This window comes from Penicillium expansum, assembly GCF_000769745.1.
Source record: "Penicillium expansum strain MD-8 chromosome Unknown contig48, whole genome shotgun sequence".
Taxonomy (NCBI): Eukaryota; Fungi; Ascomycota; class Eurotiomycetes; order Eurotiales; family Aspergillaceae; genus Penicillium; species Penicillium expansum.
The window spans coordinates 104,278-130,621 of record NW_015971175.1 but is presented as its reverse complement, the minus strand read 5'-3'; the positions used below and the strand labels follow the sequence as shown (position 1 = coordinate 130,621).

At 49.3% G+C, this 26,344-nt stretch overlaps 9 protein-coding genes across 9 annotated transcripts; 5 read left to right on the top strand and 4 right to left on the bottom strand.

Moving 5' to 3' along the window:
* Positions 1–979: 979 nt before the first annotated feature.
* Positions 980–5,576, top strand: PEX2_017790 (Cryptochrome/DNA photolyase, class 1; the record flags this gene model as incomplete). Its single annotated transcript, XM_016739054.1, has 5 exons — positions 980–2,187; positions 2,247–2,772; positions 2,818–2,847; positions 3,016–4,256; positions 4,310–5,576. 5 exons carry the CDS (start codon positions 980–982, stop codon positions 5,574–5,576), a joined length of 4,272 nt encoding a protein of 1,423 aa, XP_016602941.1.
* A 922-nt stretch (positions 5,577–6,498) lies between these two features.
* PEX2_017780 (uncharacterized protein) lies at positions 6,499–7,625 on the top strand (the record flags this gene model as incomplete). Its single annotated transcript, XM_016739053.1, has 3 exons — positions 6,499–6,782; positions 6,884–7,391; positions 7,491–7,625. The coding sequence occupies 3 exons, from the start codon at positions 6,499–6,501 to the stop codon at positions 7,623–7,625; spliced, it is 927 nt and encodes a 308-aa protein (XP_016602940.1).
* A 531-nt stretch (positions 7,626–8,156) lies between these two features.
* On the bottom strand, positions 8,157–10,622 carry PEX2_017770 (non-ribosomal peptide synthetase; the record flags this gene model as incomplete). The annotated part of the gene is made up of 1 exon (XM_016739052.1): positions 8,157–10,622. One exon carries the CDS (start codon positions 10,620–10,622, stop codon positions 8,157–8,159), a length of 2,466 nt encoding a protein of 821 aa, XP_016602939.1.
* Positions 10,623–11,322: 700 nt separating this feature from the next.
* Positions 11,323–13,574, bottom strand: PEX2_017760 (Short-chain dehydrogenase/reductase SDR; the record flags this gene model as incomplete). Its single annotated transcript, XM_016739051.1, has 2 exons — positions 11,323–12,228; positions 12,711–13,574. The coding sequence occupies 2 exons, from the start codon at positions 13,572–13,574 to the stop codon at positions 11,323–11,325; spliced, it is 1,770 nt and encodes a 589-aa protein (XP_016602938.1).
* Positions 13,575–16,141: 2,567 nt separating this feature from the next.
* Positions 16,142–17,123, bottom strand: PEX2_017750 (class I SAM-dependent methyltransferase; the record flags this gene model as incomplete). Its single annotated transcript, XM_016739050.1, has 3 exons — positions 16,142–16,904; positions 16,977–17,006; positions 17,062–17,123. The coding sequence occupies 3 exons, from the start codon at positions 17,121–17,123 to the stop codon at positions 16,142–16,144; spliced, it is 855 nt and encodes a 284-aa protein (XP_016602937.1).
* Positions 17,124–19,386: 2,263 nt separating this feature from the next.
* Positions 19,387–20,280, top strand: PEX2_017740 (alpha/beta hydrolase; the record flags this gene model as incomplete). Its single annotated transcript, XM_016739049.1, has 2 exons — positions 19,387–19,872; positions 19,927–20,280. 2 exons carry the CDS (start codon positions 19,387–19,389, stop codon positions 20,278–20,280), a joined length of 840 nt encoding a protein of 279 aa, XP_016602936.1.
* A 215-nt stretch (positions 20,281–20,495) lies between these two features.
* On the top strand, positions 20,496–21,528 carry PEX2_017730 (aldo/keto reductase family protein; the record flags this gene model as incomplete). Its single annotated transcript, XM_016739048.1, has 2 exons — positions 20,496–20,786; positions 20,842–21,528. 2 exons carry the CDS (start codon positions 20,496–20,498, stop codon positions 21,526–21,528), a joined length of 978 nt encoding a protein of 325 aa, XP_016602935.1.
* Positions 21,529–21,731: 203 nt separating this feature from the next.
* On the bottom strand, positions 21,732–23,449 carry PEX2_017720 (FAD-dependent oxidoreductase; the record flags this gene model as incomplete). Its single annotated transcript, XM_016739047.1, has 3 exons — positions 21,732–22,014; positions 22,069–22,345; positions 22,399–23,449. The coding sequence occupies 3 exons, from the start codon at positions 23,447–23,449 to the stop codon at positions 21,732–21,734; spliced, it is 1,611 nt and encodes a 536-aa protein (XP_016602934.1).
* Positions 23,450–25,202: 1,753 nt separating this feature from the next.
* Positions 25,203–26,312, top strand: PEX2_017710 (Mitochondrial carrier protein; the record flags this gene model as incomplete). Its single annotated transcript, XM_016739046.1, has 5 exons — positions 25,203–25,247; positions 25,300–25,368; positions 25,419–25,562; positions 25,617–25,789; positions 25,847–26,312. The coding sequence occupies 5 exons, from the start codon at positions 25,203–25,205 to the stop codon at positions 26,310–26,312; spliced, it is 897 nt and encodes a 298-aa protein (XP_016602933.1).
* Between the last annotated feature and the right edge of the window lie 32 nt (positions 26,313–26,344).

Genomic DNA, 26,344 nt, shown 5'->3' with positions numbered 1-26,344 from the left:
GATTGGGGATTGAAGGGAACTATTAATTTTTTTTGCAGTTCCGAGGACAAAGCTTAAAGTTCATTCGATATGGACAGATCAGTGGCGGGAAGAGTTTAAGATGATATCGGGGGCGAATAGGATGTATAAAACACCTGATGCACCTGATTCCATGACAGCTCCTCGGGTTTGTGGGGAAATTGGCGAAAGCGTACTGGTTGACTGAGAGATGGGGAAGTTCCCGAGCCATGGATTCCAGTTCGGGAGATTTTGTACGAAGTACAACCTTCCAAAGTTGGAAACATTGTAGAAGTCATATCAAAAAGGGATGAACACCCTTGAAACCCCTGATATTCATCGCATTATTGATCTGTGGCTTGATTTCTGTTCCCGGTTGTCGATCCCCCTTGCTTTGAGGTTTGGGTATTTGAGAAAGATACAGTCGTAGGGAGAGGTACTCCATAGTTGGTTGAGAAGGAGTCCACGGAGGAAGACAAGCGTGAAATGGAAGTACCCCCTATATTGCAGGTCTTTGCAAGGAAAAAGGATTAGACTTGGAACACAAGGTTGTTCACATCTGGTGCCTGGTTGGTCGAAAGCCGAACGGCAGATCTGCTGTACTATGTAAGCCGAGCTTGCTTACTGACCAAAAACTGGACCGGGGAGTGATATCGCTGGCATTACTGGCATGACCTCCGTAGTAACACTCGTATCACTTCAGGGCTGGCATCATTGGCATGGCAGTTCAAAGAATGCAAAGCAAGTGCAGAGCCGTAGATACGGGGACGCGATCGGGGGTTCAGATCGGATGACGTCAGAGTCCGATCTGGACCCGATCTCGATCTCTCCAGGGCTGGATCGAATGAGGATTTCGTTTTAACACTCCCTTTTCCTGTTATTCACGGTAATGCAGAATCTGCCTTTCTGCTATTCTCGATCAATCCCACGACTGCTTCGTTCTTGTCAATTGCAAGCCCAGCTTGCTCGCAACTTATCAACTATGCCACCAAAGAGGAAGGCCACCGAGCCAGAAGCTGAACAGCCCAATGGCTCGCACGCCAGCAAAAAGGGTCGTCCCGACTTGCACCAACCGCACCCAAATGCGAAGCAAACCGAGGATTTCGGCATAGTCCTACGCCAATTCTATCCCCCCGAGATGAACAACGAGCGCTGCCAAGCATACACCGATGGCGAGCTGGAACGCCCCATTGAAACACTACAGAAAGCTTGCCGGGAAACCGCCGACAAGCGCCGATCAATCGACGTGGGTAGCGCCGTGGTACATTGGTTCAAGACCGATCTCCGGCTCCATGACAGCAGGGCACTGCACACGGCCTATCAATTTGCGAAAGAGAACCAGGTCCCATTGATTGGCCTTTACATCGTCTCTCCCGAAGATTGGACTGCACATTTGACTAGCCCCGCCCGAGTGGACTTCACCCTGCGCACGCTCAAGCGATTGCAGCAGGATCTGGGGGAGTTGGATATCCCTCTGTACATGGAAACACAGGAGAAACGGAAGGCGATCCCGGAACGGATTGTGGAATTGTGTCAACAGTGGGGCGCAAAAAGCCTGCATGCGAACATCGAGTATGAGGTTGACGAACTGAGGCGTGAAGCTAAGCTTGTTAGACTTTGCGCGGACAGCGATATCAATTTCAACCCCACACATGATACATGTGTGGTCACTCCGGGAGCGCTGGCTAGCCAGCAAGGAAAACAGTACGCCGTTTACACTCCATGGTATCGCTCTTGGTTGGCGTTTCTGAAAGAGAACCCGGATTACCTCGAGATCTCTGAGGAACCAGGTTCAAACCCAGGGAATGCGCGTCGGCAATTGAAAGACCTGTTTGATTGCAAGGTGCCAGCCGCGCCTAAAACTCACATCTTGTCGGACGAAGATCAGAAACGCTTCGAGGGACTTTACCCAGCTGGTGAGCATGAAGCTCTCCAGAGACTGGATACATTCCTCGAGGAGAAAGGTAAAAAGTATGAGGAGTTGCGGAGCATGTTGTCTGGTGAGCACACTTCGGTGTTGAGTCCCTACCTTGCATGCGGAGCGCTCAGCGCAAGAACTGCTGTCGTGACAGCAAAAAGGACCAACAAAGGTCACCTCGATCGATATGATCCCGGGTACATGACCTGGATCAGCGAGCTGGCCTGGCGTGACTTTTACAGGCATGTTTTGGTGAACTGGCCGTTCATTTGGTACGTGTTTATCTTACAGGCCAACAGTTTTCCCATTCTAATGTGAACTCCTCCTATAGTATGAACAAATGCTTCAAGCCTGAGCATACCAACATTGAATGGGAATACGATAAAGACCAATTCCAAGCCTGGTGCGATGGCAAGACAGGTTTCCCGATCGTCGACGCAGCAATGCGCCAACTCCGTCACTGCGCGTGGATGCACAACCGCACACGCATGGTCGTCTCATCTTTCCTTACCAAGGACTTGATGCTTGATTGGCGCCGTGGCGAGCGCTACTTCATGGAGAATCTGATTGATGGCGATTTCGCATCCAATCACGGCGGGTGGGGATTTGGGTCTAGTACTGGTGTGGATCCGCAGCCATATTTCCGCATCTTCAATCCTCTTCGCCAGAGTGAGCGATTTGACCCGGAGGGTGACTATATTCGTCACTGGGTGCCGGAACTGCGCGAGGTGTCTGGCAAAGCCATCCACGAACCTTATGCGAAGGGGGCGGCGGCCATTGCGCAGAAGAATGGCTACCCCAAGCCCATTGTGGACCACGCTGAGAGTCGAGATCGAGCTTTGGAGCGGTTCAAGAGTGTACTTAAGAAATAATGAGTGTTGAACAAGTAAATAATAATTAAGCGCATTGTGATCAATATTGATCAGATGAGATGTACGTACTTCGTACTTTTGTGCAAAGTAAAAGCTAAAAAAGCTGGAGAAATTCGCCAAGTCGAATTGTCAAATTGCGGGTGAGACATTAGTGCCATTTCCCCGCAACATTCTTCATTTCTCTTCTGCTTTTTTTTCTACACTTGACCTTGCCAATGACGTCCAGAAATGGAGTCCCAGGGTGATCAGCCGTCTCCGGGTCCCGACTCGGTCGAGGTTGAGCTAGCAAATGGAAAGCGACGATGGCGCCGAAACAGAGTCGCCTGCGACTCATGCCATACTCGCCGTGTACGATGCGACCGTGCTTTCCCCTGCTCGAGATGTCTGCGCGGTGATATCAGCTGCCAATTTACCCGCGAGCGCCGGAAACGAGGACGTATCGCGAGATCGAAACTGAAAAATGGAGAGGCGAATGCCGAGGACGAAACAGCCCAAGACCCCACCGAGGGGAAACAGGCTGATGGGGAATACAACCGCGAGTCGCAGTCGCAGCAGGTGCTGTCGCCAGTTGACAATAATTCTCCTGCATCCACCTTCCACCAGCGATCGCCGGCAACAAATGAGATCAGCGCCGTCTCGGCGCACAGTGTTGAAGACCCTCGGTCTGTGCCGGATCGTCCACAGCCGCAGCGGGCAGGCCCTGCCGCGAATATCACGGAGGAATGGCTTTCAGCGGCACATCTGTCGCCAGACTCGTATGATCTACTTGCAGGTACGGGCGGCAGTGACGCGCCTCTGCCTCGGTTGATGGATATTTGGAATCCGGTTGATTTCGCTGGCCACCGACCAGTCCAGCGCGCCCCTCCCATACCATCTGTGTCGGGGGCGAACGTTCCCAGGCAAAGACATCCATCGACCTCCCGGTCGCCATTGAAGTACCCTGTGTTGGAACCGCTCATGCCATTCCTCGAATCGAACCTCCCACGTCGACTGGTGTGCGATCTGCTTGAACTGTACTTTACCAGTGCTTTCTCAACCCATATGCATCCTGTGTGCCATCATATCCACTGCTACGTCCTACGAAAGACCTCTTTTTTAAGTGTCGATCGCCCTAGGCCAACTAGTCCTGCCTTGCTGGCAAGTATGCTCTGGGTAGCTGCTGTGGATGATCGCGCCTTCTCATTATCTATCTCACCATTACAACGGAGAAAGATATGCCAGTTTCTCTGTGCGTTAATTATTCGCTTACTGCGACCTTTGATACATGTCTCGTTCAAAGACCAAAATCCATCACCCGCCGAAAACGCGACCACCCACGAATTTCCAGCTGGGGCTCACCACCCATTTGAAGGAGTCGGTGACGATAAAGGGCTGGTAGGCCCCGCTGGGTCTTTAGACGATGTTATTACCTATATCCATGTGGCTTCAATTATCTCTTCTAGTGAACAGAAGGCTGCAAGTATGAGATGGTTCGTCGTACCCCTGTTCCTATCCCCTGTCCTCTCCACTAACTCCACCCTAGGTGGCATGCGGCCTTTACACTAGCTCGCGAACTTAAATTGAACCAAGAGATGGAAATAACACCCAATATCGACAGCATGAGCGATGGTTCAAGTCCGTCCTTCGGCTACGGCCTAGGCGGATGGCCTGGTTCCCCAGGTGGACTGGGTTTGGAGTATTCGAGTACCTCGCGCTCAAGCCTGAATTGTGTATGTGACAAGAACCATGACTTGCATAGTGGTCCTATTACAGAAGAGCACCGCGAAGAGCGGCGCAGAACCTGGTGGCTGCTATACATCATGGACCGCCATCTCGCATTGTGCTATAATCGCCCGCTAGCCCTACTCGATGCCGAGAGCGAAGACTTGTTGCTTCCACTGGATGAAAGCTGCTGGCAAGCAGGGATCATTCACAGCAATAGTCCTCGTCCAGATGGGCCTCAGTGCCCCCGGTCGGGCGACCAAAACAAACGTCGCGTTTTCCCCAACTTCATTTGCCACGACCACTCTATTCTTGGCTTTTTCCTCCCGCTCATGACAATCACTGGCGAACTGATCGATTTAAACCAGGCGCGAAACCATCCTACTCTTGGTGTCCGGCTTCAAGGAAAAGAAGCGTGGGAGGTTCACGTGTCGGAAGTGCTGCGCCAACTTGAGGTCTACAAAGCTAGTCTCACTACCTTTGCGGCGGCGACAGCGGCAGACCCAGCGGCCTCATCGACGACTGCCTACACCCACAATCCAGAACCTGTCGACCCGCAATTGTCTCAGGCTTATTCTTGGCATACCCAAACCGTCATTGCCTATTCCTCCTACCTAACCCACGTCCTCCATATCCTGCTTGTCGGAAAGTGGGACCCTGTCTCACTTATCGAAGACAAAGATTTCTGGACATCGTCCCCGGCTTTTGCATCGACCATCTCACACGCACTGGAAGCCGCCGATTCCGTGCAACAAATCCTCCGCTTCGACCCAGACGTTAGTTTCATGCCTTACTTCTTCGGCATCCAGCTGCTGCAAGGTAGTTTTCTCCTGCTGCTTATCGTAGAGCGCCTGCAAAAGGAAGCTGGCGAGGGGATACTCAACGCTTGCGAGACCATGATCCGAGCCACAGAATCGTGTGTCGTCACCCTCAACACGGAGTACCAGCGCAGCTTCCGGCAAGTGATGCGCTCTGCGGTTGCCCAGGCTCGGGGTCGCCCGGTTAACCCAAGTGAAATTCGGCATCGCCGAAAAGCGGTTCTTGCACTTTACCGCTGGACGCGAAAGGGGACTGGACTAGCCCTGTAAATACCCCACAAGCAGAAGCAGGTCCAGCTAGTATTTCTCTGTTCCTGTCGATCGCTGCACCCTACGGAGCTAAACCACGCGTCCTGCGGGTTTTCGTACCTGAGGGGAGCGGTGGGAACCCTTTTTCCCCACGGCCGATCTTCCCGAGGTCGTAATCTTGGGGTTGACAGGATCCTACTTTTATACGTTTGCTTCGTGTACAGTTTTGGGGTGGCTTTCTTGGATATATGGCGTTCAGTGTGTGAAAGCTTCTTTTCTATGTAACTATTTGAGAGCGGACAATTCTGCAAGTATATAATTTACCATTTACCCTTGAGGGCACCTCGGTCCATTTTTCCTTTGTGGCGTCCATAATATCTTCATCACAACTCTATATCGATTTATACCAAGGCTTGAAACGAGGCCGATGTCATTCCCCGTTCTCCTTTGGGTTTTTCAACCCTCAAGCCTTCACAATTTACCCGCTCAACGGCGGGGGTCTCGATTAAATTCTTGATGCCGAGGTACCAGAATTCACCGATTGGACAACCAACTCCCCCGAATGCACGGCCTTGACCGTAAAATCCGGGGAAATCGGTTAATTAAAGAGTTTGAAGGGATCATGCGGTCTCTGGGGATATTTTGCCGTTGGAGCTTTGCCCCAGCTTCTCCGCAACTCCACAGCTCCTCAACCTGGTTCGATGTTGGATTCAAGTTTTTTCTTTTTATTTAAATAAGTCCAGCATGCCCCCGGTTTTGCGGGGAATTGCTCTTTGCTTTTCTCCCTATGCTGGTAGCAAGGTCTCACGGAGATTCAAAATATTTTAAGCTTCATACTTCAAGCTTCGACTCCAACTCCAACCAAAAATTCAATTCATTTTTGCCCTGCCTCCTATACTTGCGCCATAATCATTCAGCCTGTGGAAAACACAGCACATCCACCATGACCGAAGCTCAGTTCCCCTACGAGATTACCTCCTGGCCTATGGAGGGTCTTGTTGATTCACATCTGGGACAACACGATGAACTCAGCCCACACCCTTTCATCGCCAGCGACTTTCCTCTGCCGATGCAGGAGGGACTGGACCCCTCCTGGACTACCGACCAATTCAACTGGGTCAATGAATATCCGGTTAAATCAACCGCATTTCAACCATATCCGCAAATGTGGTATGACGCCGGTCTAGTGAGAGAGGACTGTGGAGGGAAGAAGACGGATACTACAAGGTAAATTACTACCCAATCCTTTACCCAGAAATCCCAAGAACGGCCAGACAAGAATTAAAAAACCGCACTTTCAGAACTAAGTAACTAACATGTGCAACTAGTTTCTCACTCCGCCAATCAATCCCCTTGCAAACCACCGAGAATCCCCCGATTCATCCCCGCCCAGATCTCCAGCTCGCAACACAAAGAGCGCTCTTCATGACTCCCATCCCAAATACCCTCGCCTTCCCCTTCCCCGGATCTCCAACTTCAGATCCCCACGCGTCCCCAGACTCCAGCCATGCTTCATCAAGTGTATGGGAAGGCGAAGCCGAGCACGACGATGCCCAATACATGCAATTCGACTTCGGGCCGTCGGATTTCGGGGCCTCGGCATTAGACGCCCAATATCAGGCTCATGGTCAGACCCACACTCTCAGCTCCCCGCACCGACGACAATCACGAATAGACGAAGAATGTCTCACACCACTCGAGATGCCAGATGGGAGTACCCGCATGACATCAAATTGGTTGCCCGTAGACCCTGATGCGGGCTTTGCGATTGGTTCTTCCATGATGATGAATGAGGATGTAACGTTCCAGGACATGAAGCATGCGTTCTTTCCGTCGGTCCCCGTGGCTTGGCCGTATGATCGATGAGAGCCGGTGGCGATGCATTATTGTTTGGCCGTTTTAGACAATTTGCTGCAACTATTACCCCCTCCGCAGGGGCCCCTCCTCCCTTTAGTGCCGGCTGTGCTACACTGGGAGCCGTCATTGCGCGGTGGCGCCGCCGTGGACGGTCTCGGCGCTATCCGCGGGGTTATTATGTCCGTTGCGACCACCCACATTCCTCGCCTCTGAGAATTCTGAGTCAAATTAGGCCAGCCAGTTGGTGGATATGAATGCGCGCAGGACTGGATCGAATATGATTTCGAAATGTCTTTATTATTAGAGACGAAGGGCATCACGGGTGAGGATGGAATCGCGCCAAGAGCGAGACCACACGCATATGCCCAATTTCCACACCGTCAACCGGATCAGAAATGAAGTCATCTGAACAGCACATCCTGAATTCGGGTTCGCGCATATGCCACTCGAAAAACAAATCTTCGAGCAGAAATAGAAGCACTGCAATACAAAGTTGTTTGTTGACAAAACACTGTTATCCTTTATGGAAGTGAAAGAAAACAGCATTCTGATCGATATGTTGGTGTCATAGCCGGCCGCAAAAGGGCTCTTTTCGATCTTTCATGACCGTTAGGTCTAAGAATAAACGTCCAAACATACATACATATGGTGTTTTGATTTTCATACGATATCCTCACAGATGAATACCAAAAAATATATCAAATAACCAAAGGCCCACCTGATGTAGGAGTTAATGAGCCCTGTTTATATCTCATTCCAATCCAACCAAACAGTAATGTCCTCCAGCTCATCCCGATGCTCCATGTAATAAGCCTGTCCCAACATATGAAGCTTGCGCCGATCTGTCTTTTTAGACTTGGTGCGCGGGACTCTATCAATGAGGATGTAAAGTGCAGGAACATAGTACTTGGGCAAGTTCTGACGGACGGCCTCGCTCAGCGACAGGGTTAGCCCATGCACAGCATGCTTGTTGCTAATCGGACGGAACTCCATCTCTTCATCCGGACCGTTTTCCATGTTCATTGGGTTATTCGCCAAGTATAAGTAAACGGCCAGAATGGGATCGGCTTCGCCATCGATAGCGCCGAGAATATCCACGACAGCCGCATCGCCGGTGGATAGGTTGCGTCGGAGAACATACTCCACTTGACCAGCCTCGACGCGCGCTCCGTCGAGCTTCAGCATGCTATCTTTGCGACCCATCAGCTCGACCGTCCCATCATGGTTGTACCGTCCCAGATCTCCGGATCGATAGAGGCGATGATTCGGCCTGTCGGTGTGCAGCTGGGCCATCCAGACTGGGGGTGTGGCGAGGAAATTCTCTGACTTTCCAGAGACGTGGTCTAAATATCCCTTGGATAGATGGGGGCCCTCGATAAGTAGTTCGCCCACACCTCCGACAGGCATCAGTTGGTCGGGGTTATCAGGATTGACGATCCAGATTGCACCAGTACCAGGACGACCGACTACTGACCCGCGACCCATCTGGAGATTGCGGTTATATGCGCACATAGAAGCTATCTCACCCATGCCGTATTGGTTCACCACTTGCACCCGGTCCAGCCATTTTGCTAATACGGCGTCTGAGACTGGCTCACCGCCGATACACATCATTTCCAGTGTGGGTACGCGGTCTGGTTCCATGTCGATGGCAACTGAGGGTGTTATGAACATCATGTTCCCCTCCAGATCATTCATGTCATTCATCAGCGAGTCCATAGTCAGAGATCTAGTGGGAACACAGCAGCATCCACCGGCCATAAGAGGCGCCAGGAAGTCGTTGTTGCTGATGTCGAAGGTGTATGCATCGAATTGGAACATCCGGGAATGGGGTCCCATGCCCATGACTCGGATGTAATCGGTCAACGCGGAGGCATAGCTACGGTGCTCTTGGATAATTCCCTTTGGCTTCCCCGTGCTGCCGGAGGTGAAGAGCACCACGCAAGGGTCGGTGGGTTTGACGGTCGAACAAGGGATTGAAGTCACCAATGGTAAACTGGAAACGGAGGCATCGCTGACCTCGAAGATAGTTTCGACCCGATCGGCAAACTTTTCCTTGTACCCAGCTGAGGTGAGCATGATCTTTATCTGGGTGCGTTCGAGGACGGATGCAAGGTATGGTGGTGGGTCAGAGCCATCAACGCATATGTATGCACCGCCAGCCATGAGGACAGCCAGTCTGGCCACAACAGCCCAGGTGGATTTGTAGAAGGCGCACGCGATATAGATATTTGGTCCAACACCTTGTCCCACTAGCCAATGTGCCAACCGAGAAGTCAAATCCTCGAGTTGGCGATATGTCAGATCCCCATCCCAAGAGCGAACAGCGGGAGCATCGGGGGTTGTCTTCACGTGTTGTAAACAAAGGTCATGCAGCAAGGCATCATTGGCAGGGCCGATGTCTTTAGTGAATTGGGTAATCTGGTCACGATCTTGCGCCGAGCATAGCTCGAGGCTACCGATCGTCTGAGTAGATGCGCCGTCAATTGATGAGAGGGCCTGGTTGAAGCTATTCAAGAGGCTTGTAGCTAATGGCAGTCCAATCCCAGTGTTTCCAACATCCAACCGGGCGTGTAACCTATCGTCGGAAGTATGGCGTATTGAAAGACGGAGACCGGTGAATATCAAGTCTACCTCCGATGGTTCTTTCGCCGGTATGCCACAGCAAACCTGACAATGGCCAACGCAGGCATCCTGACCAGAGAGTATGCGTTCCGCCGGTTGCTTCTGGTAGACGATTGCCACATTGAAGCCGGAATGCTCAGTCTGGCTAATTTGGACATTATCTGTAACTCCAACATGGGATAATGGGCCCAATGCTTCAATGCTCTCCCGGAAAAGGTCTCCCACAGTATCATGAGGATCTACGTGGATCTGGACGGTCGGCTTCGAGTAGCCATGAGCTGCCTCGCCTATGTAGCATTGGCCCTTTAGATAGTCTTGACCAATGTATAGGGTTGTCGAGCAGGAAAAGGCTCTGATAGTGGTGACCCAGGCTAATTGAAGTAGTCGCTGGATGCGAATATCCGGATGTTCTTCTTGGGTGAGCGGGGGAGGGTTGAGGACATCGGCAAGGTGCAAGAGTCGCCAAGGTCGTGCCTTGAGGGTGAAGCCAACTCCGTTTGTAGCAGTACCATTGACCGCTACTTTCAATGGAGCAGTACTGGGCTGGGAAGCAACAAGTGTGGGTTCTAACAGGACTGGAGCCATGATAAAGATAAATTGTAACAAGTGTGGAGAAATCAACTAGGGCAGTTGAGGATTAGGGATTTTCCCGGCCTAAATGTAAGGCAACTTGCGCAGGGAAGGGGCATGCAGAAGTTGTCTCATTGTGAACATACCCCTTGGCATCGATCCCTTTGTTGAACCAAGTGGGCAGTCAATAAAACCTCGTCATTGACGCCACGGGCATCAATTGAGCAAATCATAGGCATGGTTCGGCAAGTTTAGAAGCTTGCAAGATGTACTATGTACAGCATCATCACTTCGTGCTCACGGAGTGTTTGCTCTTGTGTGAGAGGTCATTGTATTGGGAAATGGGCTGCCTGAGCGTCTGACCTAGAAAAGCGGGCAATTTGTGCCGGGTGGTTTGGGGGTCCTCTGCGAATAAGACAGGTGCAGACAGGGTAGAATTAAAAAAAAGAAAGGTTTCTAAATCCAGTCTGGCCAATCTGGCATTGAGGATCATCACCGATCTGCGTTGTATTTCGGCATTTTGAATAGTTCTCAGGTCAGCTCTGGAGTAGCTGTGGTACGAAGAGTCAGCTGCAGATGGAGTCAACGTATGGAGTATTCCGTAGGATATTAGGTGAGAAGGAATTAATTTAGGGGATCTAGCCTTGTCTTATAAATCATTTTCATTTGATTTGTCAATAGAAATTACATGAAACAAGTATCAAGTCCCACCAAATCAGACATTCTGCATAATCCCAGGACGAACACTCTCGAGGATCGACGACAGCTCAGCCCATAGTTTCTCACGGGCTTGGCGCCCCTCGTCACTTCGCACAAAAGGTGAAAGCGAAGTGTTCTCCGCATATCCATCATGCATATATGCACCATGACTTTCGAGTCCAGCTGTAGCGCCCGCCACTAGCGTTCGAGATCCAACCTCCGTGGACCGCGCCAATACCATTTTCATCAATGTGAACTTCCAGCCACCCTCTCGCCCCAGCTGTGAGTGGCAGAGACCGGGGTTGAGCATATTGATGATCACCTCTGATCCACGAACTCGGCCCGCCAGTTCCTGCACAAGCAGCACCTCGAGCAACTTCGATAATGGGTACCGCTCGCCCATTTTGGCTTTTGTTTGGTCGCTGACCACCTTCATTGGCTCATCTTCCTTCCATTCTGTAAAGTCAACCCATGCGTGTACCTCACTCACAACGAAGGTAAGTCGGGGTGTGTGCGATGGGGTTTTTTGTCGTGTGGCTTTCAGAGTTGGTAGGAGGAGAAGACCGAGGAGTAGAGTGTTGATGACATTGACAGTCACAGTTCGCTCATAACCCTCGACAGTACTGAACTCCGCTGTGGCAAGTGCTGCATTGAGGATGGCTGCGTCGAGCTTGGGGAGCTTGGAAATGCGCTCGCCAAAGGCAAGGACCGAGGCGTGGGAAGCCAGATCAACCTCCCACACTTCACAGACGCCTAGGCGACCTGTAGACTTCTCAATTTGCTCCTTTGCTTCTGTGCCTGCAGCCACATTTCGAACACCCAGGATTACTCGTGCTGCGCCTAGTCGCGTGATGTGCCTTGCAGCTTCTAGCCCTAAGCCGACATTGGCGCCAGTGATGAGCACCGTCTGATGTGCGAAAGACTGTGTTGGATATGTGGGAGTGACAAAGAATTGTGAGTAAAGGAAACCCATGATGAGTGAATAATATTTTAATTGATGATTGTAGAAAAAAACAAAAAACAAGCTGAAAAGAATGGCTCTAAGTATGTAAAGAATGCCAACGTCATGACGGGGTGCCTAGGCGGGAGTTTAGCGGGGATAAGGTCATGTCGGCATTAGGGGATTCTTATCACCGAAGAATAGAAGAGATGGATATAAGACTATTGATTATGAAAAGATGTGTATTGAGATCGAAATTTTGGCAATCTAGGCGTATGTGTCGATGCTAATACCGGTATCAAAATACTAGAGTGGCAATTGGTTTATATCCATTCCTCTTACCCAGCATGACTCGAAAGTCTGCTCTGAAGAGATCCTTCGGAAAATAAAGGCAGCATATATATGATCGCAATCCAACAATTCCAAAGTCGAAACGTTTGTTTATCCCCTCGAATAGAACGTACCATCAGAGTTCTCAAGGCCACCAGCGAAGCCAATGCCATGCTGATAGTGAACCAAAGAGACGAAACACCCCAAAATATCGGACACCATATTCCCCAACAGAGCATGGGTAAAGCAATAGTCCAGCGCGCTGCAGTATCACCCCAGACCAGGGGCACCGTTCGCCGACCGCGTTTAGCATCGCCGGGTTGATCGGACATGTCCTGCAATTGGACGGTAGAGAAAATAATCCCGATGATGACAAGAAGCCACCGTCCCAACCACCCAAGCGGGTGAAGAGAGAGCAAAGAGCCGCCCAAGGCCACTTCCATCGCTCCCGATGCGAAACAGGTATACCCCAGTCCGTTGATAATGTTCCGAATGACCGGGTTCTTGTCTGCGCCACCCCAGTTATTGTACCACAGCCCTAACCATATCAAAGCCACAGAATGTCGGACCCCACCAGCGAATGCAATACTATATATCGGGGCAAGTATATATAGAGTGACCATGACTCGTGTGCCCCACTGGTGAGAAATCCGACCGCGAGGAAAGGGGCGCCATGGCTTGTTCAAACTGTCCTCGGCAATGGCTCTTTCACCCCGCTGGTTGTTGATGGCAAATGGGATCAAGTTGATCAGAAGCCATGATACTGCCGCCAGAGTTCTTCGAATTGACTTTGGAGAATCGCTGAAGGTTTTAGGAGGAGATAGCGCTCCTGGAACATGCGGGTCGTATTTTGAAGCGGCCCAGGCGTTTGTGATTCCGAAAATCGTACTTGGTGCTACAATAGTTTTGAAATCGCTGAAGACGAACAGCCAGAGGGTATACAAGTGGTACCACAGAGCTTTCAATGTGCTTTGGGCAATTGAGAGACATTGGCTCATGGCTGATGAGTATTGATGATCCAAATCGAGGTTCATGATATATGGTATCGTGAGTCGGGGTTTTATATCACACACGCTTGAATTTAAGCGTTAGGACCTGGCTTTGGGAATGGACGAAGAAGGAACGGTCAAATGAGAGAAGAGTATAAGGAACCAAAGGCCGTAGACTTTTGAATGTCTTGAACATGGCGCCAAACTTATGCTAAATAGCTGAGCAGTTTTAGAGATGAACTATTAACACATTAGGTTACCTAGATATATTTAAAAAGGCTGACTTTAGGTCATATCCTCCGATGGCTACGGATGACGAGTATTGTCCAACATTGTCTTGCGGTTCTTCTTTTGCTGTGACGTTTATGATACAAAGAGCCATAATTAGAGCCACTATAGGAGTTGTCCCACTTTGAGAGTCGGAATAACCATTGCTACATCCAAACTATTCGATTTGATCATTATCATGCTAGCTACAGGGGTAGTTGCAATTATTGTGGGGATACTGGCCCATCAACTTGTCTTTATTCACGGAGAATGGCATCTCAAGGGCCCTAGGGTCGTCGTTGTTCATCTTCTTTTTAGTAGTCTATTATATGCAACGCATTTGTTTGGCTGTGGAGACATTCAAGCCAGCTTGGTTCAGACAATATACTTGGCGACATGCTATCTCTCATCACTATTCACAAGCATTGCGGTATACCGACTTATGTTTCATCGATTGAAACAATTCCCCGGTCCCGAATTAGCCGCAGTAACCAAATTATGGCATGTTTGGAAATGCCGTGATTCTCGCGGCCATCTCGTCTTGCAAGCCTGGTACGAAAAATATGGGGAGTTCGTACGAACTGGTAAGATATATCACAAGTCAAGTAGGAATCCCCGATAACATTGAATATAAATCTTCAGGTCCTAGCGAGATTACCATTTTTCACCCGGAGGCCTACGAGGCCATGGATGGTCCTAACAATCGCAACACACGGTCTGATTGGTACGATCTTCTGTACCCTCGGATATCCTCTATCTTTACTCGCAACCGACAGTTGCATCATGAACGGCGGAAGATGTGGGAGCAAGCGCTGAGCAGAAAAGGTCTGGTGAATTAAATGCCCACAATAGATCGGAGACTGACACGCTCGTTCAGCATTGGTCCAGTATCATCGGCGGGTGGTCGAAAAGGTACGAACACTGCAAAGGCTAGTTGCCTTAGGACAATCTCGTCCTGTTCTCATAAACGAGTTGATGTACTTCTTCGCTTTTGATTCGATGGGTGATTTTGCCTTCAGCGAAGATTTCGGCATGATGAGGAACAAGAGGTGGCATTCGTCGATAGCCATGTTGCGCTCGGCGCTCACGTTGCTAGGCCCATTCAGCCCTGCAATATGGATCCCGAGACTGGGATTTGCGTTTATTCCTTCGCTGTGGAAGGTGCGGCACTGGTTCCATATGCTCGAATTTTGTGATCAATGCATGGCTCGACGGATAAAGGTAGTAGAAACTGTATGGGACATCGAACATCTAACTAACATAGGTCTAGAAAACTCTCTCAGATCGCGATATTGCTTCTTGGTTTATTGAAGACCACGTCAAACATGGATCAGATCCCACGCGTGCACGGTGGTTGAGCGGTGATACTGCAACACTGGTTGTAGCTGGAAGGTCGGTATGAATGGATATCATAAGGCGATGGACTGACAATCGTAGCGACACCACTGCCCCGAGCCTAACCCTTCTTTTCTATTTTCTCGCTCGCTATCCCATGCATGCCGATAAGATATATGAAGAGATCCACAGGGTTGACAGAGAGAATCCAACTGCCTTGGCCACGTTGCCACATTTGACAGGGACTATAAACGAAGCAATGCGATTGCTTCCGGCAGTACTAACCTTCAGCTCTCGAGTGACTCCACCAGAAGGACTAATGATAGATGGGACATTCATCCCAGGAAATACCAAAATATGTGCACCACGCTACACAATCGGTCGACGTGAGAAACCCCTTGTCTCGTCTTAGGTCAGACATACTAAAATGAACTTCAAGTTGAGACAGCATATGTCTACCCCCATGAGTTCATTCCCGAGCGGTGGTACAGCCAACCGGAGATGATTAAGGATAAGAGGGCATTTGCTCCTTTTGGTGTCGGTAAGCTACAACCCTACTATTGACCCGGGTGGTCAGATCTCCCATGTGGCCAGTTGGGTTGCACGGAGATAAAAAGAGGCTCGTATTCTGAGTGTTTGTTTCGACAGGGCGTACGAGCTGTGTTGGTCGCCATTTAGCTCTTGCACAAATCTGCCTCGTCACTGCTGCCTTGGTGTTCCATTATCGGATCAAATTTGCACCTGGTGAAAATAATGGTGAGGCTGTGGAACGGGATATGAAGGACCAGTTGACTGCGCAGCCTGGTGCTTGCTGGCTTGTATTTGAAGGTCGGGTATAGGCAAGGTGAAGCGAGGTAGGGCCGAGTGTGGAAATAATTCGAGGAACGATAATTCTTCATTGATTTCGATTGATTCCTTTTTCAAATTCCGTTTGAGAAGTGTTGAACTAGATAAAATTTGCAGACAATACGAGTTCACTCTTCCTCCTTGGGCCGAAATCCCCAGGCAACGTGGATGTCAAATGTAACATAACAACCAGATTGAACGTCCGCATAAGCTTTCTGCTCTAGATCTTCAATCTGCCGAATGGTCAACGCCCCCTGCGACCCTCTAGCAGAATGAAGGCGCGCCCACGCGAACATCGCCCTCATTCCATTAACAGTCAAGCGTGGGCGCGTATCATACACCCGACCCGCCGAAACAGCCTCAGTATGGACATCTACAAAACCAGCGGCGCGCATGTCGGTTGCCAATCGGTTCCACCCATATTCGAAGCTAGGCTTCATAGCCGTGAGGAACATCAATCCTATGGTACTTGCAGCATCTGTCGTAGAATCAGGTCTACCGGGGAGATGGCGAACATCGGTAAAGTTGCACTCTTCCCACTGCATAGCACCGCCAGGCTTCAGAAGCTTAGCAAGATTGCGAACAACTCTCCCCCATTCGGAAGCAGTCAAGCCAGCGGCAATGAGTCGAACGTGAACGATATCATATTGTCCATAGAGGCTGACTGGAACATCCTTGCGGGCGTCAAGAAGGTGTGTAGTCACGTTTTTGGGGAGGGTTCTAGCGGGTGGATAGAGCGAAGTTGATATGTCATAGCCGTGTAAGATTGCATCGGGCCAGTCCTGGGCGAGGTCGCGCAGGAAGGCTGCAGTGCCGGTGGCGATGTCAGCAACTCGCGCGTGGGGATGCATTATGTCTCGAACGGACGGGTGCAGCAGGTAGCCGATGTTTCTGTGTCAGCTGGAGTTAGTATGGTTTGATTGTGGGCTGCTTTGCACTACAGGACTTGGCGAAGTTGCTTACTCGGTGAGGAGATCGAATTGCTCGTCGAGCCTATCGAGCTGATGTTAGTATTTGACGTTTTTATTGGCTGTTGATGAGTCCTTACCTTTGCGCTTCGGTGGAATCTCGCTGCATATTCTCCGCGTACGTATCCCCGAAAAGAGGCATTTTGAAAAGAGTACTTTGAGTCAAACCCCCGAAAGTCAGTATCTCAGATTGTACAGATAGAGGGAGGATGCAGGAGGCTGCAGTGGGTTGATGTGAAGAGTGTGAAGCTCGATGTTGTGAATGACCGGGTGAGTCTAATCTCTCAGAATAACCTTGGATGTTTGGATTTCACTGCAATCGCTTGGGTCTCACTTCAGTACTTTCCCAGCTGAAACTCTGCTGATCCACGAATTGGAGGAAGTTGAGTTCAAAGTTTTCACGTTGTACGAAATGAAGTCTGTAGTGTTCATCATGGACACTTCCCCTATTAGACATTATTTGCATATGCTGTCCTCTAGACTGAAAAACCATAACAGATTAGTTGAAATGACAGCGTCTCTTGATCTTGCAGAATGCCATTGTTTCTTTTGACCTTAAACTCCTGCTATCAAGCTATTTTCTCTACATTCTCTCTACTGTCCATCAACTTTGTTTTATCTGCCAGGCCCGTGGACTTCGTCATTGCTGACTCTAGCAAATATGATCCACTTGAATCATCGGTCTCCAGTTCTGATTGTGTGGAGTTTAATATTTTTCTTCATTGCTGCATTAGCTGTTGCACTTCGAGTTGCCTCTACCCATATACGACGTCGGGGCTTTAAATGTCATGATTATCTTGTTTTCTTCTCACTGGTAGGTTTGACTGATCGTCAAGCTCTTCAGCCTGTTGATTATAAGATCAGGTGCTATTGACTGGATATGTGGTGGACATGCTGATAGGTATGTTGATCCAACCAACCCTCTGCGCGGTAAACAGGGCCAACATTTCGTACCAGGGGCTACCACCGCTGGCTATGGCGGACATACGGCGACTATGGCTTCACGCAACCCAGGAGAGTTGGTTAGCGCATTGAAGGTATTTGGTCTGTCTTCTTGGATATTTATGCGAGGTATTAACCTTGTTAGATCTTCTGGGCATCAGAATGGATGTGGGCAACCTCGACAGTCTGCTTCAGACTCGCAATACTTCTATTATATATTGAGATCTTCCCAGGAAACCAGAAGTTCTTCTGGTGTGCAACTGGTGTGGGGTGTCTTGTCTTTCTTTATTGGGTGTCTGCGGTCTTGACTATCGCTTTGCTCTGTCGCCCAGTGGCCTACAACTGGGACCGCACGATTCCAGGGAGCTGTGGGGACGTCTTGAAGATACAATATGCATCTGCAGGGTTCAACATGGGGATTGATTTGGGAGTCGTGTTACTGCCACTCCCTATTGTATGGCGATTGCAAATGTCGAGTCGTAAAAAGACCGGTGTCACTGCATCGTTCGCGATAGGCATCCTGTAAGCCCCACACGAGGTCCGCCCCGTCCCATATTCAGTTGCTGACTGCTAGTAGAACGGCCGGTATTAATCTAGGCCGCATTATTCAGACCAAGTTGTGTCCAGCTGATGACTTAGTCTACTGCCTCAGAGACTCCTCGATTTTTATCATGGCGGAGATGACGGCTGGAATACTGGTGGCCTGTGTACCAACACTTGGGTCCGTATTGTTTCGTGGGCGAAATGTACGTTCTGCACAACCACGCGATTTACCCACAATTGGGTCAGTTCGAATTCGCCGTCGTCCAGCAAAATTCGACTCTTTACTTTCCACGCTCGATCGCAGTCACAATGATGGTGAAGAGCGAGGCCATACAAAGGAAGTGGAGCCCGTGGGTGCCCCCACAGCACATGCCGGGGCTGGGGATGAAAATGAAGCTCCAGAGACAGGGATTTTAGTGACGCACGACCTCGATGTGCATAGTTTGAATGTTCTCCCTCGAGTGTCAGAGACTTCTACTGTTTGAAAAGCAGACAGAAAGCCTTGTCTTCACAGTGGGATGGGCAAGAATATCCTTGAAATGCACGTTCCCTTTTGTCGGGAGATCTACACGGCTCCACAGTCAGAATCTAGACTCTTTCTTGACCAAATCCTGACAACGCACCAGGATATGTGTATGCTTATGCTCCGTAATGCATGTCAGATTTGTACTACCTTGAGTCTGAGCCGTTTGTACTGTTTTGTGGCATTGGAATATTATTTCTACAAAAATATATAATTGAAAAAGATAAACTAATTGGATCAGATCTGTCAAACTTAACAGATCACATGTACATATACAGTCTTGAATATTTTCTTATTTTCCTTTGTCAGGCATCAACACAATATAAGGCTGCCAGACCACGTGCGGGGAACCTTGACATTCCTCGACACCTCAACTTTTCCCCCTTCACAACTCACCATGGCTTCCAAGTCCTTTGCGGTTGTCATCTGCCATGGCTCCTACCATACACCTGCCCCATACCAAGCTCTTGTTGACGCTTTGACTGCGAAGGGCATCGAATCATATTGTCCCCAACGGCCCACTTGTGATCTCAGTCAACTCAATGTCGGCAACCCAAATAACCCTGATTTTGATCGCAAGGCTCCCCCAGGAGGCTATCCACTTCCCTCAGATGACGCAGCAGAAATTGGGCTGCTCCTCGACAAGTTGATTGCACAGGGAAAGTCGGTACTACTTGCAGGACACTCTTCTGGTGGTTGGGTCGCCGCTGAGGCTGCGCAATCTTCTCGCCAAGCCCCTGTCCGTGCAAAGGAGGGAAAGACTGGTGGTGTCATTGGGATCTTCTTCATCGGGGCATTCATTGTTCCAGAGGGCCAATCGGTCCACTCATTCTTTCAGCCGCCGGATGGCAAAGTTGTTGTGCCTCCGTTTATGCAATTCCATGTGAGTTGATCAGTGAACCACTTCATGTTTGTAAATACTAACCGTTGATGATAGAAACATGGTGTGCATGGCCTTGGAACTATGGTCGACCCTGAACAATACCTCTTCAATGACCTTGACGCGGCGACTGCGAAAAACTGGGCATCCACGTTGACAGCAGCTCCCGTTATGAATAGTCCCCTCACCCACAATCCCTATGATGTACTCCCGTGCGCCTATCTTGTGTTAGAAAAGGACCGTACATTACCCAAGGACTATCAAGAAGGAATGGTGGCAAGCCAGAGTAAGCCATTCACGGTCTATCATGCACCCTGCGGCCACTCGCCGCACCTTAGTTGGACAAATGAGCTCGTTGCGAAGATTGAGGAATTTGGAAAGCAAGTTCTAGCTGAAAGCAAAACAGATTAAGTGATATCCAGAAATAAATATCCATTTGAAAATATATCAAGAGCAAATATGAGTTACACTTGAACAATCTCAAGGTTTGACAAATGGAAAGTTGAAGAGGTTTGTGCAACGCGCCTTCCCTCGAGGTCAAACACTTTCCCATTCCACTTCTCATTTCTTCGTCTCTCCGAACTTTCAATCTTTTCACTCTTTCACGTATCTCCCCTCAACCAGCCATGGATGTCCCTCACTATGTATTCGGTGCCCAAGGTTTTGGTGTGGCCTGGACAGCTAACAACGTTGACCACTTGATGAAGAGTCTCATGGAGGCTGGACTTTATCAATTTGACACGGCTGCCCTGTATCCCGCCACAAATCCTGGTGAATCTGAGGAACTACTCGGCAAAAAAAAGCCAGCAGATGCGATCATCGATACAAAGGTGCTCTTCATTGGCGATGACTCTTTGTCGTTCAAAAACATAGGAGCCTCTATCAAGGCCAGTTTGGAGCGACTGCAGGTCAAGAAGGTGAGTAAAAGGCACCCACTGGCTATCTGTACACGACTAATACGGCTATCACTAGATCCACACACTCTACGCTCATGCCCCGGACCGCAAGACCCCGATCCCGCTACAAGCCGCACACTTTGATCATTACTATCGTGAAGGCTACTTTGAAAGGTTGGGTCTCTCCAACTACAGTCCGTCTGCAATCCGCGCCTGGATGGAAATCGCAGTGGAGGAAAACCTGATCATGCCTTCTGTCTACCAAGGCCAGTACAACGTCTTCTGCCGAGGCTACGAGGATGAACTTTTCCCCGTACTTCGCGAGTTCGGTATTGACTTCGAAGCAACCTCGCCGTTGGCGGGTGGATTCCTCACCGGCAAGCTTTCCTATTCGCCATCGCCCGAGCAGCTGGAGGGTACTCGTTTCGAGGTTGGAGAGGGTAACATGCTTGGTGCAGTTTACCGTATGTGGTATGACCAGCCCCTCTATCACCAAGCGATGCGAGCCTTGGACAATATCGGTAAAAGACTGGGGACTACAGGGGCTCAATGCGCGCTGCGCTGGCTGCTTTTCCACTCGAATCTCATGGACCCTGACCGAATTGTCATCGGGCCAAGCACCCTGGAGCAGCTTCAAGACTATGTCGATGCTCGCAAGGCCGGACCACTTCCAGCCGATGCAGCAGGCGAGATCAGTGCACTTTGGCCGACTCTGAAGGAAGCTGCGGCGACAATCATTGAGAAGGGATGGTGGTCTCTGTGATTGATATGTTCAACGCTCGGGAGATCGTGACCGAATTGCTTATGAGAGAAATTCCAATGGATGATAGCTGTCAGGCTGGACCACAAGTATGCACTCATCCATTTAAGCCTTAAGCTCACAGATACACACAAACTACATGCAATGGTATCTCCTTATTCTTTATCACACGTATTTCCCCTGCGACACCATTCCCTCAAATGGCCTTATGACTTGCACAATCGCCCATTCTCAGCCACTGTCCAAGCCTCACTGCCCACAGCCTTAAAAGCGTAGAACGTATTGTGAGGATCATACTTTCTCTTGATGGCTAGTAAATTGTCATAGTTATCCCCATAAAATACCTGTTGCCAATCTTTCTGATTCGGATCAGCTTCATTCAAGTATGCACCACTTCCAGGTGTCAACTCTTCTAGAGGGGGCATGAGAACATCGGTAATGAGCTGCTGGTGAGCGACATCGCTACCCCAGTCATTATAGTCGAACAGCCTGGGTGAATATTAATAAAGCTTGCATGGCTCTAGAAGGGAATAAAACACATACGCTCCAATTACAACATCCATCAACGCCTCCCGCCAGGCTCGGTTGACACTGTTTTCGGGATATGCAACACGAGACGAGTTGACCATAACTCCTGAAATAAGAAATCCGGCATTCTTTTCGACAATATTACGGAATACTGTGGTCAGATTGGCCAAGTTCTGTTCGACCACGGATCTTGGAACCAGGCGACCACCAGCAAGTTGATCAGTAATGTTGCTCGGTGGATTCATCGCCTGGTACGCGTCGGAGTATGTAGGGAAATCGTTCACATAATATGCTGGTCACCCTCTGTCAATGTTCACTCCAACTTCACGACACTTAATTACTTACTGTGCTGTATGTCATTTTGTTCAAGGAATGCAATCAAAGTGCTCAAAAGAGAATTGAAAAGCGTCGCTGTGCCGCCTGGAATGGTAGTAGGCGTAGTTGAGAAGGTAGTGTTGGTTAACCACCAAACACTTGCACCCCCAGCATCCCCGATCGAGGGAAGAATGGATATAAACATGGTGACCGCTGCAAAGAATGTATCTCGCGATACACCCGTGTCAGAAAATGAAAGATTACCTGATACCGTCGGCAGCTCAGGGTAAGCTTTGCTTGTCATCGACACAACAACACCATAAGTGCCTCCACCTCCACCGGACAGTGCCCAGTAGAGATCTGGATATTCTGTTGGCGATGCGGTTACCAGGCTCCCATTCGCGAGAACCACCTCCCATTCCAGGACCTGATCAGCGGCGAGCCCAACGTGGGACACAAGTTGGCCATGTCCGCCCCCTTGCGAATATCCCCCTGCCAGCCCGACCGTTGGACAGTTACCGCCCACGATAATAAGTCCAGCTTTATATGCCGCCTGGTTGGCTTCGAAAGATTGTACTCCAGCTCCCATCTTCATGGCTTTGCCGGAATAGTCTGACGAGGCGTAGTCCACAATGGCAATATCTTTCATGTAATGCATCCAGATCGCCAGCCCTCCAGCTCCAGTGGACTTCCCAAGTAGGTCATGTCCAGTATTTCGGATAACAAGGCGGATGTTGTTACGAGCTGCAAAATTAATTGTTTCCTGGACGTCTGCGGCGTCTGTCGCGTTCACTGTGTACTGGACGTAGTTCCCGATCGAGCAAGGCGAGGATTTTGATGAGAAGGGATTACAGCTTAGGTTCGTGAACACGGACGCCATAATTGACGAGGGACTCTCATAGTGTGTTTCTGGGAAACCCCAATTTGACTGAAGCTGTACGCATTGCGATTGATCGTAGGGCGTGAATGAGTCGACGTGACAGAAGCTGGCGATCGGGACTGTCGCAATCAAATTCCCATTCACGGTTCTGTTAAATTGGGCCCATCTATGATCTTCAGGCCAGCAGGGGTCTTGTGGCATGTAACGACAAGTAGGGAAGCTTGTGTCATTTGCGATTGAAAGCCCACATATCACAGTTGCGACGGAAAGGACAGTTAGGCAGAGCCGCCTCCATGCGAGACAGGGGTTGGTCATTGTGATACTCGAGCTTAGCCTCGCTTTTTGTCACTGCGAGTAGACAGACAATATACCTGCATAAAAGGCATAGCCCGACGAACGCGGTATTTTCTACGAAGTAAAGCTCAGCTGCGTAGCCGAAAACGGCGAGCAATACATATGAGACCCTGATACATGCCGAGATATCACATCACTTCGGCTCCCGCATATGTCGCTGTGACCACAACGCTGAGTCAGAGCCTAGGGAGGTGGGTGCTTTGATTGAAGTTTTGAGGAATAATATACTCGGTTACTCATCTTAGGTACATGTGTGAGAGAGGCGGCTCGTGTCAGTCTTAGACTGCCTAAGATCGGTGTAACTAGGCTTAAGGAGTGACACGTAAGACTTTCAGAGATGAGTGAGGCGAATACTTATCATTACTAAAATAATATGAAGTGAAACATTGAAGATCGTCTGATTATCTTTGTAGAGTCGAGTTTACTGGGGGTTATTGCGACCTAAACAAGGGTGAGCACTTTGGTCTATCTACTATAAGGTCGTGACCAAACATAGGGACCGGCTATACCCTGCCCAGGTGGCCGCTATGGGCGACTAAGTATGCCACCGGTTCATAACCCTCCTATTGAACACTACCTCGCCGCCTCTTCCATCGCCGCCTTCTTGAAGCATATACAGCTTCCTAATTAACTTCAATTCATATACTAATTTCAACTTCTCTTTTATTTTCTATAACAATAGTCGGCCGGGTTTATGGCCTTATGATAGCTGGTCTTTTAAAGGGTCTTTTTAGATATATATAATTAGATATATATAAAGGCGGCTAAAAAGTATAATTTAAATAAGGCTATCAGGAACACTTCAACTTTACAATAATAGTACAACTAACGAATGATCTTAAACCCTATGAAAATAAAATCATCTCTCTCTTCTAACCCGGTATATCTTCTAATTCTAGTTCTGTATACTTCAATTTAATATACTTTGAACATGGTACTTTTAAGATTGGAAAGTGAGAGTGAATCTAAGTTACTGCTTGGCAATATAAACCAATGAGAGAGTTATGAACCAGTGGCATACTTAGTCGCCCGTAATCCACACGGCTAATGGATTGTTATACAACCATATAAGTTTCTTTGGCTCTTATATTAACCTCACGTTCAATCAGAATCCCTCTTGATTTACCAACAAGTCACTTTCCGTTCCTTGTCGGTCCCAATGGCGAGTATTCCGTACGATACCTCAATCAGTAATCAAGTATCTATGTAGGTATCAAGGCAGTGAGGTCTTGATTGCTTGGTCTAGGTAGTCAGATCTCCCTTTGTTGTTATAGAGCTATAAAGAGAGCTCCATGGCAGTATATAGATCCAACAAATGTTGTTTCCTTTCTCTCTCCTGTTTGATGATAGCCAGCTTCCATGTCAAATTCAAGCAGCAACCATATGGTGTCGCAACTTCCAAAGACCATCTTAACGGCCGTGCCTCGGTGGGAGGAAAATTCTGGCCAGTTGACGCCCCAATATTTTCGGCAACTCTCCTTCCGTTCGTCCCCGCATGCCGGGGGATCATCCCCCGTTTTCCCCCACAAAAGATCCTATAACCCATCGGGCGAAGCCCCCTATTCAACCGGTGTAAGTTGCAAGCTGTTACTATTACACCATGTCTACACCCGCTAAATCAGAGTCTGGAACACAGAAGCCGAGGGTAATTTATTCAATCGAGCGTCAATTGGGTACTCAAACTAACTCAAGTCCAGCTTCATACGCCCCAATGGGTGTCTCTCGTAGCCGGAGGAGTTGCCGGTGGAGTTGAGGCAGCCATAACGGTGGGTTTCTTGAATTTACAAATAAATATTTCAGTGACTAACTGTCACAGTATCCATTTGAGTATTCAAAAACACGTGTTCAACTGTTGAATGACAGTGCTATTCGGACTTCCAATCCACTTAGTCTTATTGTCCAAGTTGCGAGACAGGAAGGTGTCGGTGCTCTGTACACAGGGTGTTCAACTCTTGTCATCGTTGGTCTATTCATTCCGAGCGAAAGTTGACACCACATTGATCAAATTCTATAGGGAACAACAGCAAAAGCCGCTGTCCGGTTCGTATCCTACGATACGATCCGCAACTCTCTCGCAGATGATCGCGGTGTACTGTCAGCTGGCCGGGGAATGCTCGCTGGAATGACCGCGGGTGCTGTAGAGAGTGTACTGGCAGTGACACCGACCGAGAGAATTAAAACTGCGTTGTCGGTATCCCCTGCCATCTATGTTCAAAGGGATTGAGCTGACTGATCTCGCCACAGAATCGACGATGCAAAAGGCGCTCGGCAATTCAAGTCAAGCATACATGCAATTCAAGTCCTAGTCCAAAGACATGGTATCGCCGAGCTTTATCGTGGTCTTGTCTCCACCATGATGAAACAATCAGCCACTTCTGCAGTACGTATGGGAACGTACAATGTTCTCAAAGAAGCCACCAAGGCTAGAGGCATTAAGGCAAACGTGTTCACGACATTCGGCATCGGTGCCCTGGCAGGTGTAGTCACTGTCTACGCTACCCAGCCATTTGATACCATCAAGACGCGTGCACAGGGTGTCCAAGGAGCTGGCATTGTTGAAGCCTCCCGAAGCGTGATTCGCGACTACGGAATTCGAGGATTTTGGAAGGGTAGCTCGATGCGACTAGGTCGGCTGCTTCTCAGCGGTGGTATCGTATTTTCTGTTTATGAAGAGGTGGCCGCTATTCTGTCTCCGGGGACACATCGCTAGATCACAAAAAGAACCGAGAAAATTGGGCACAC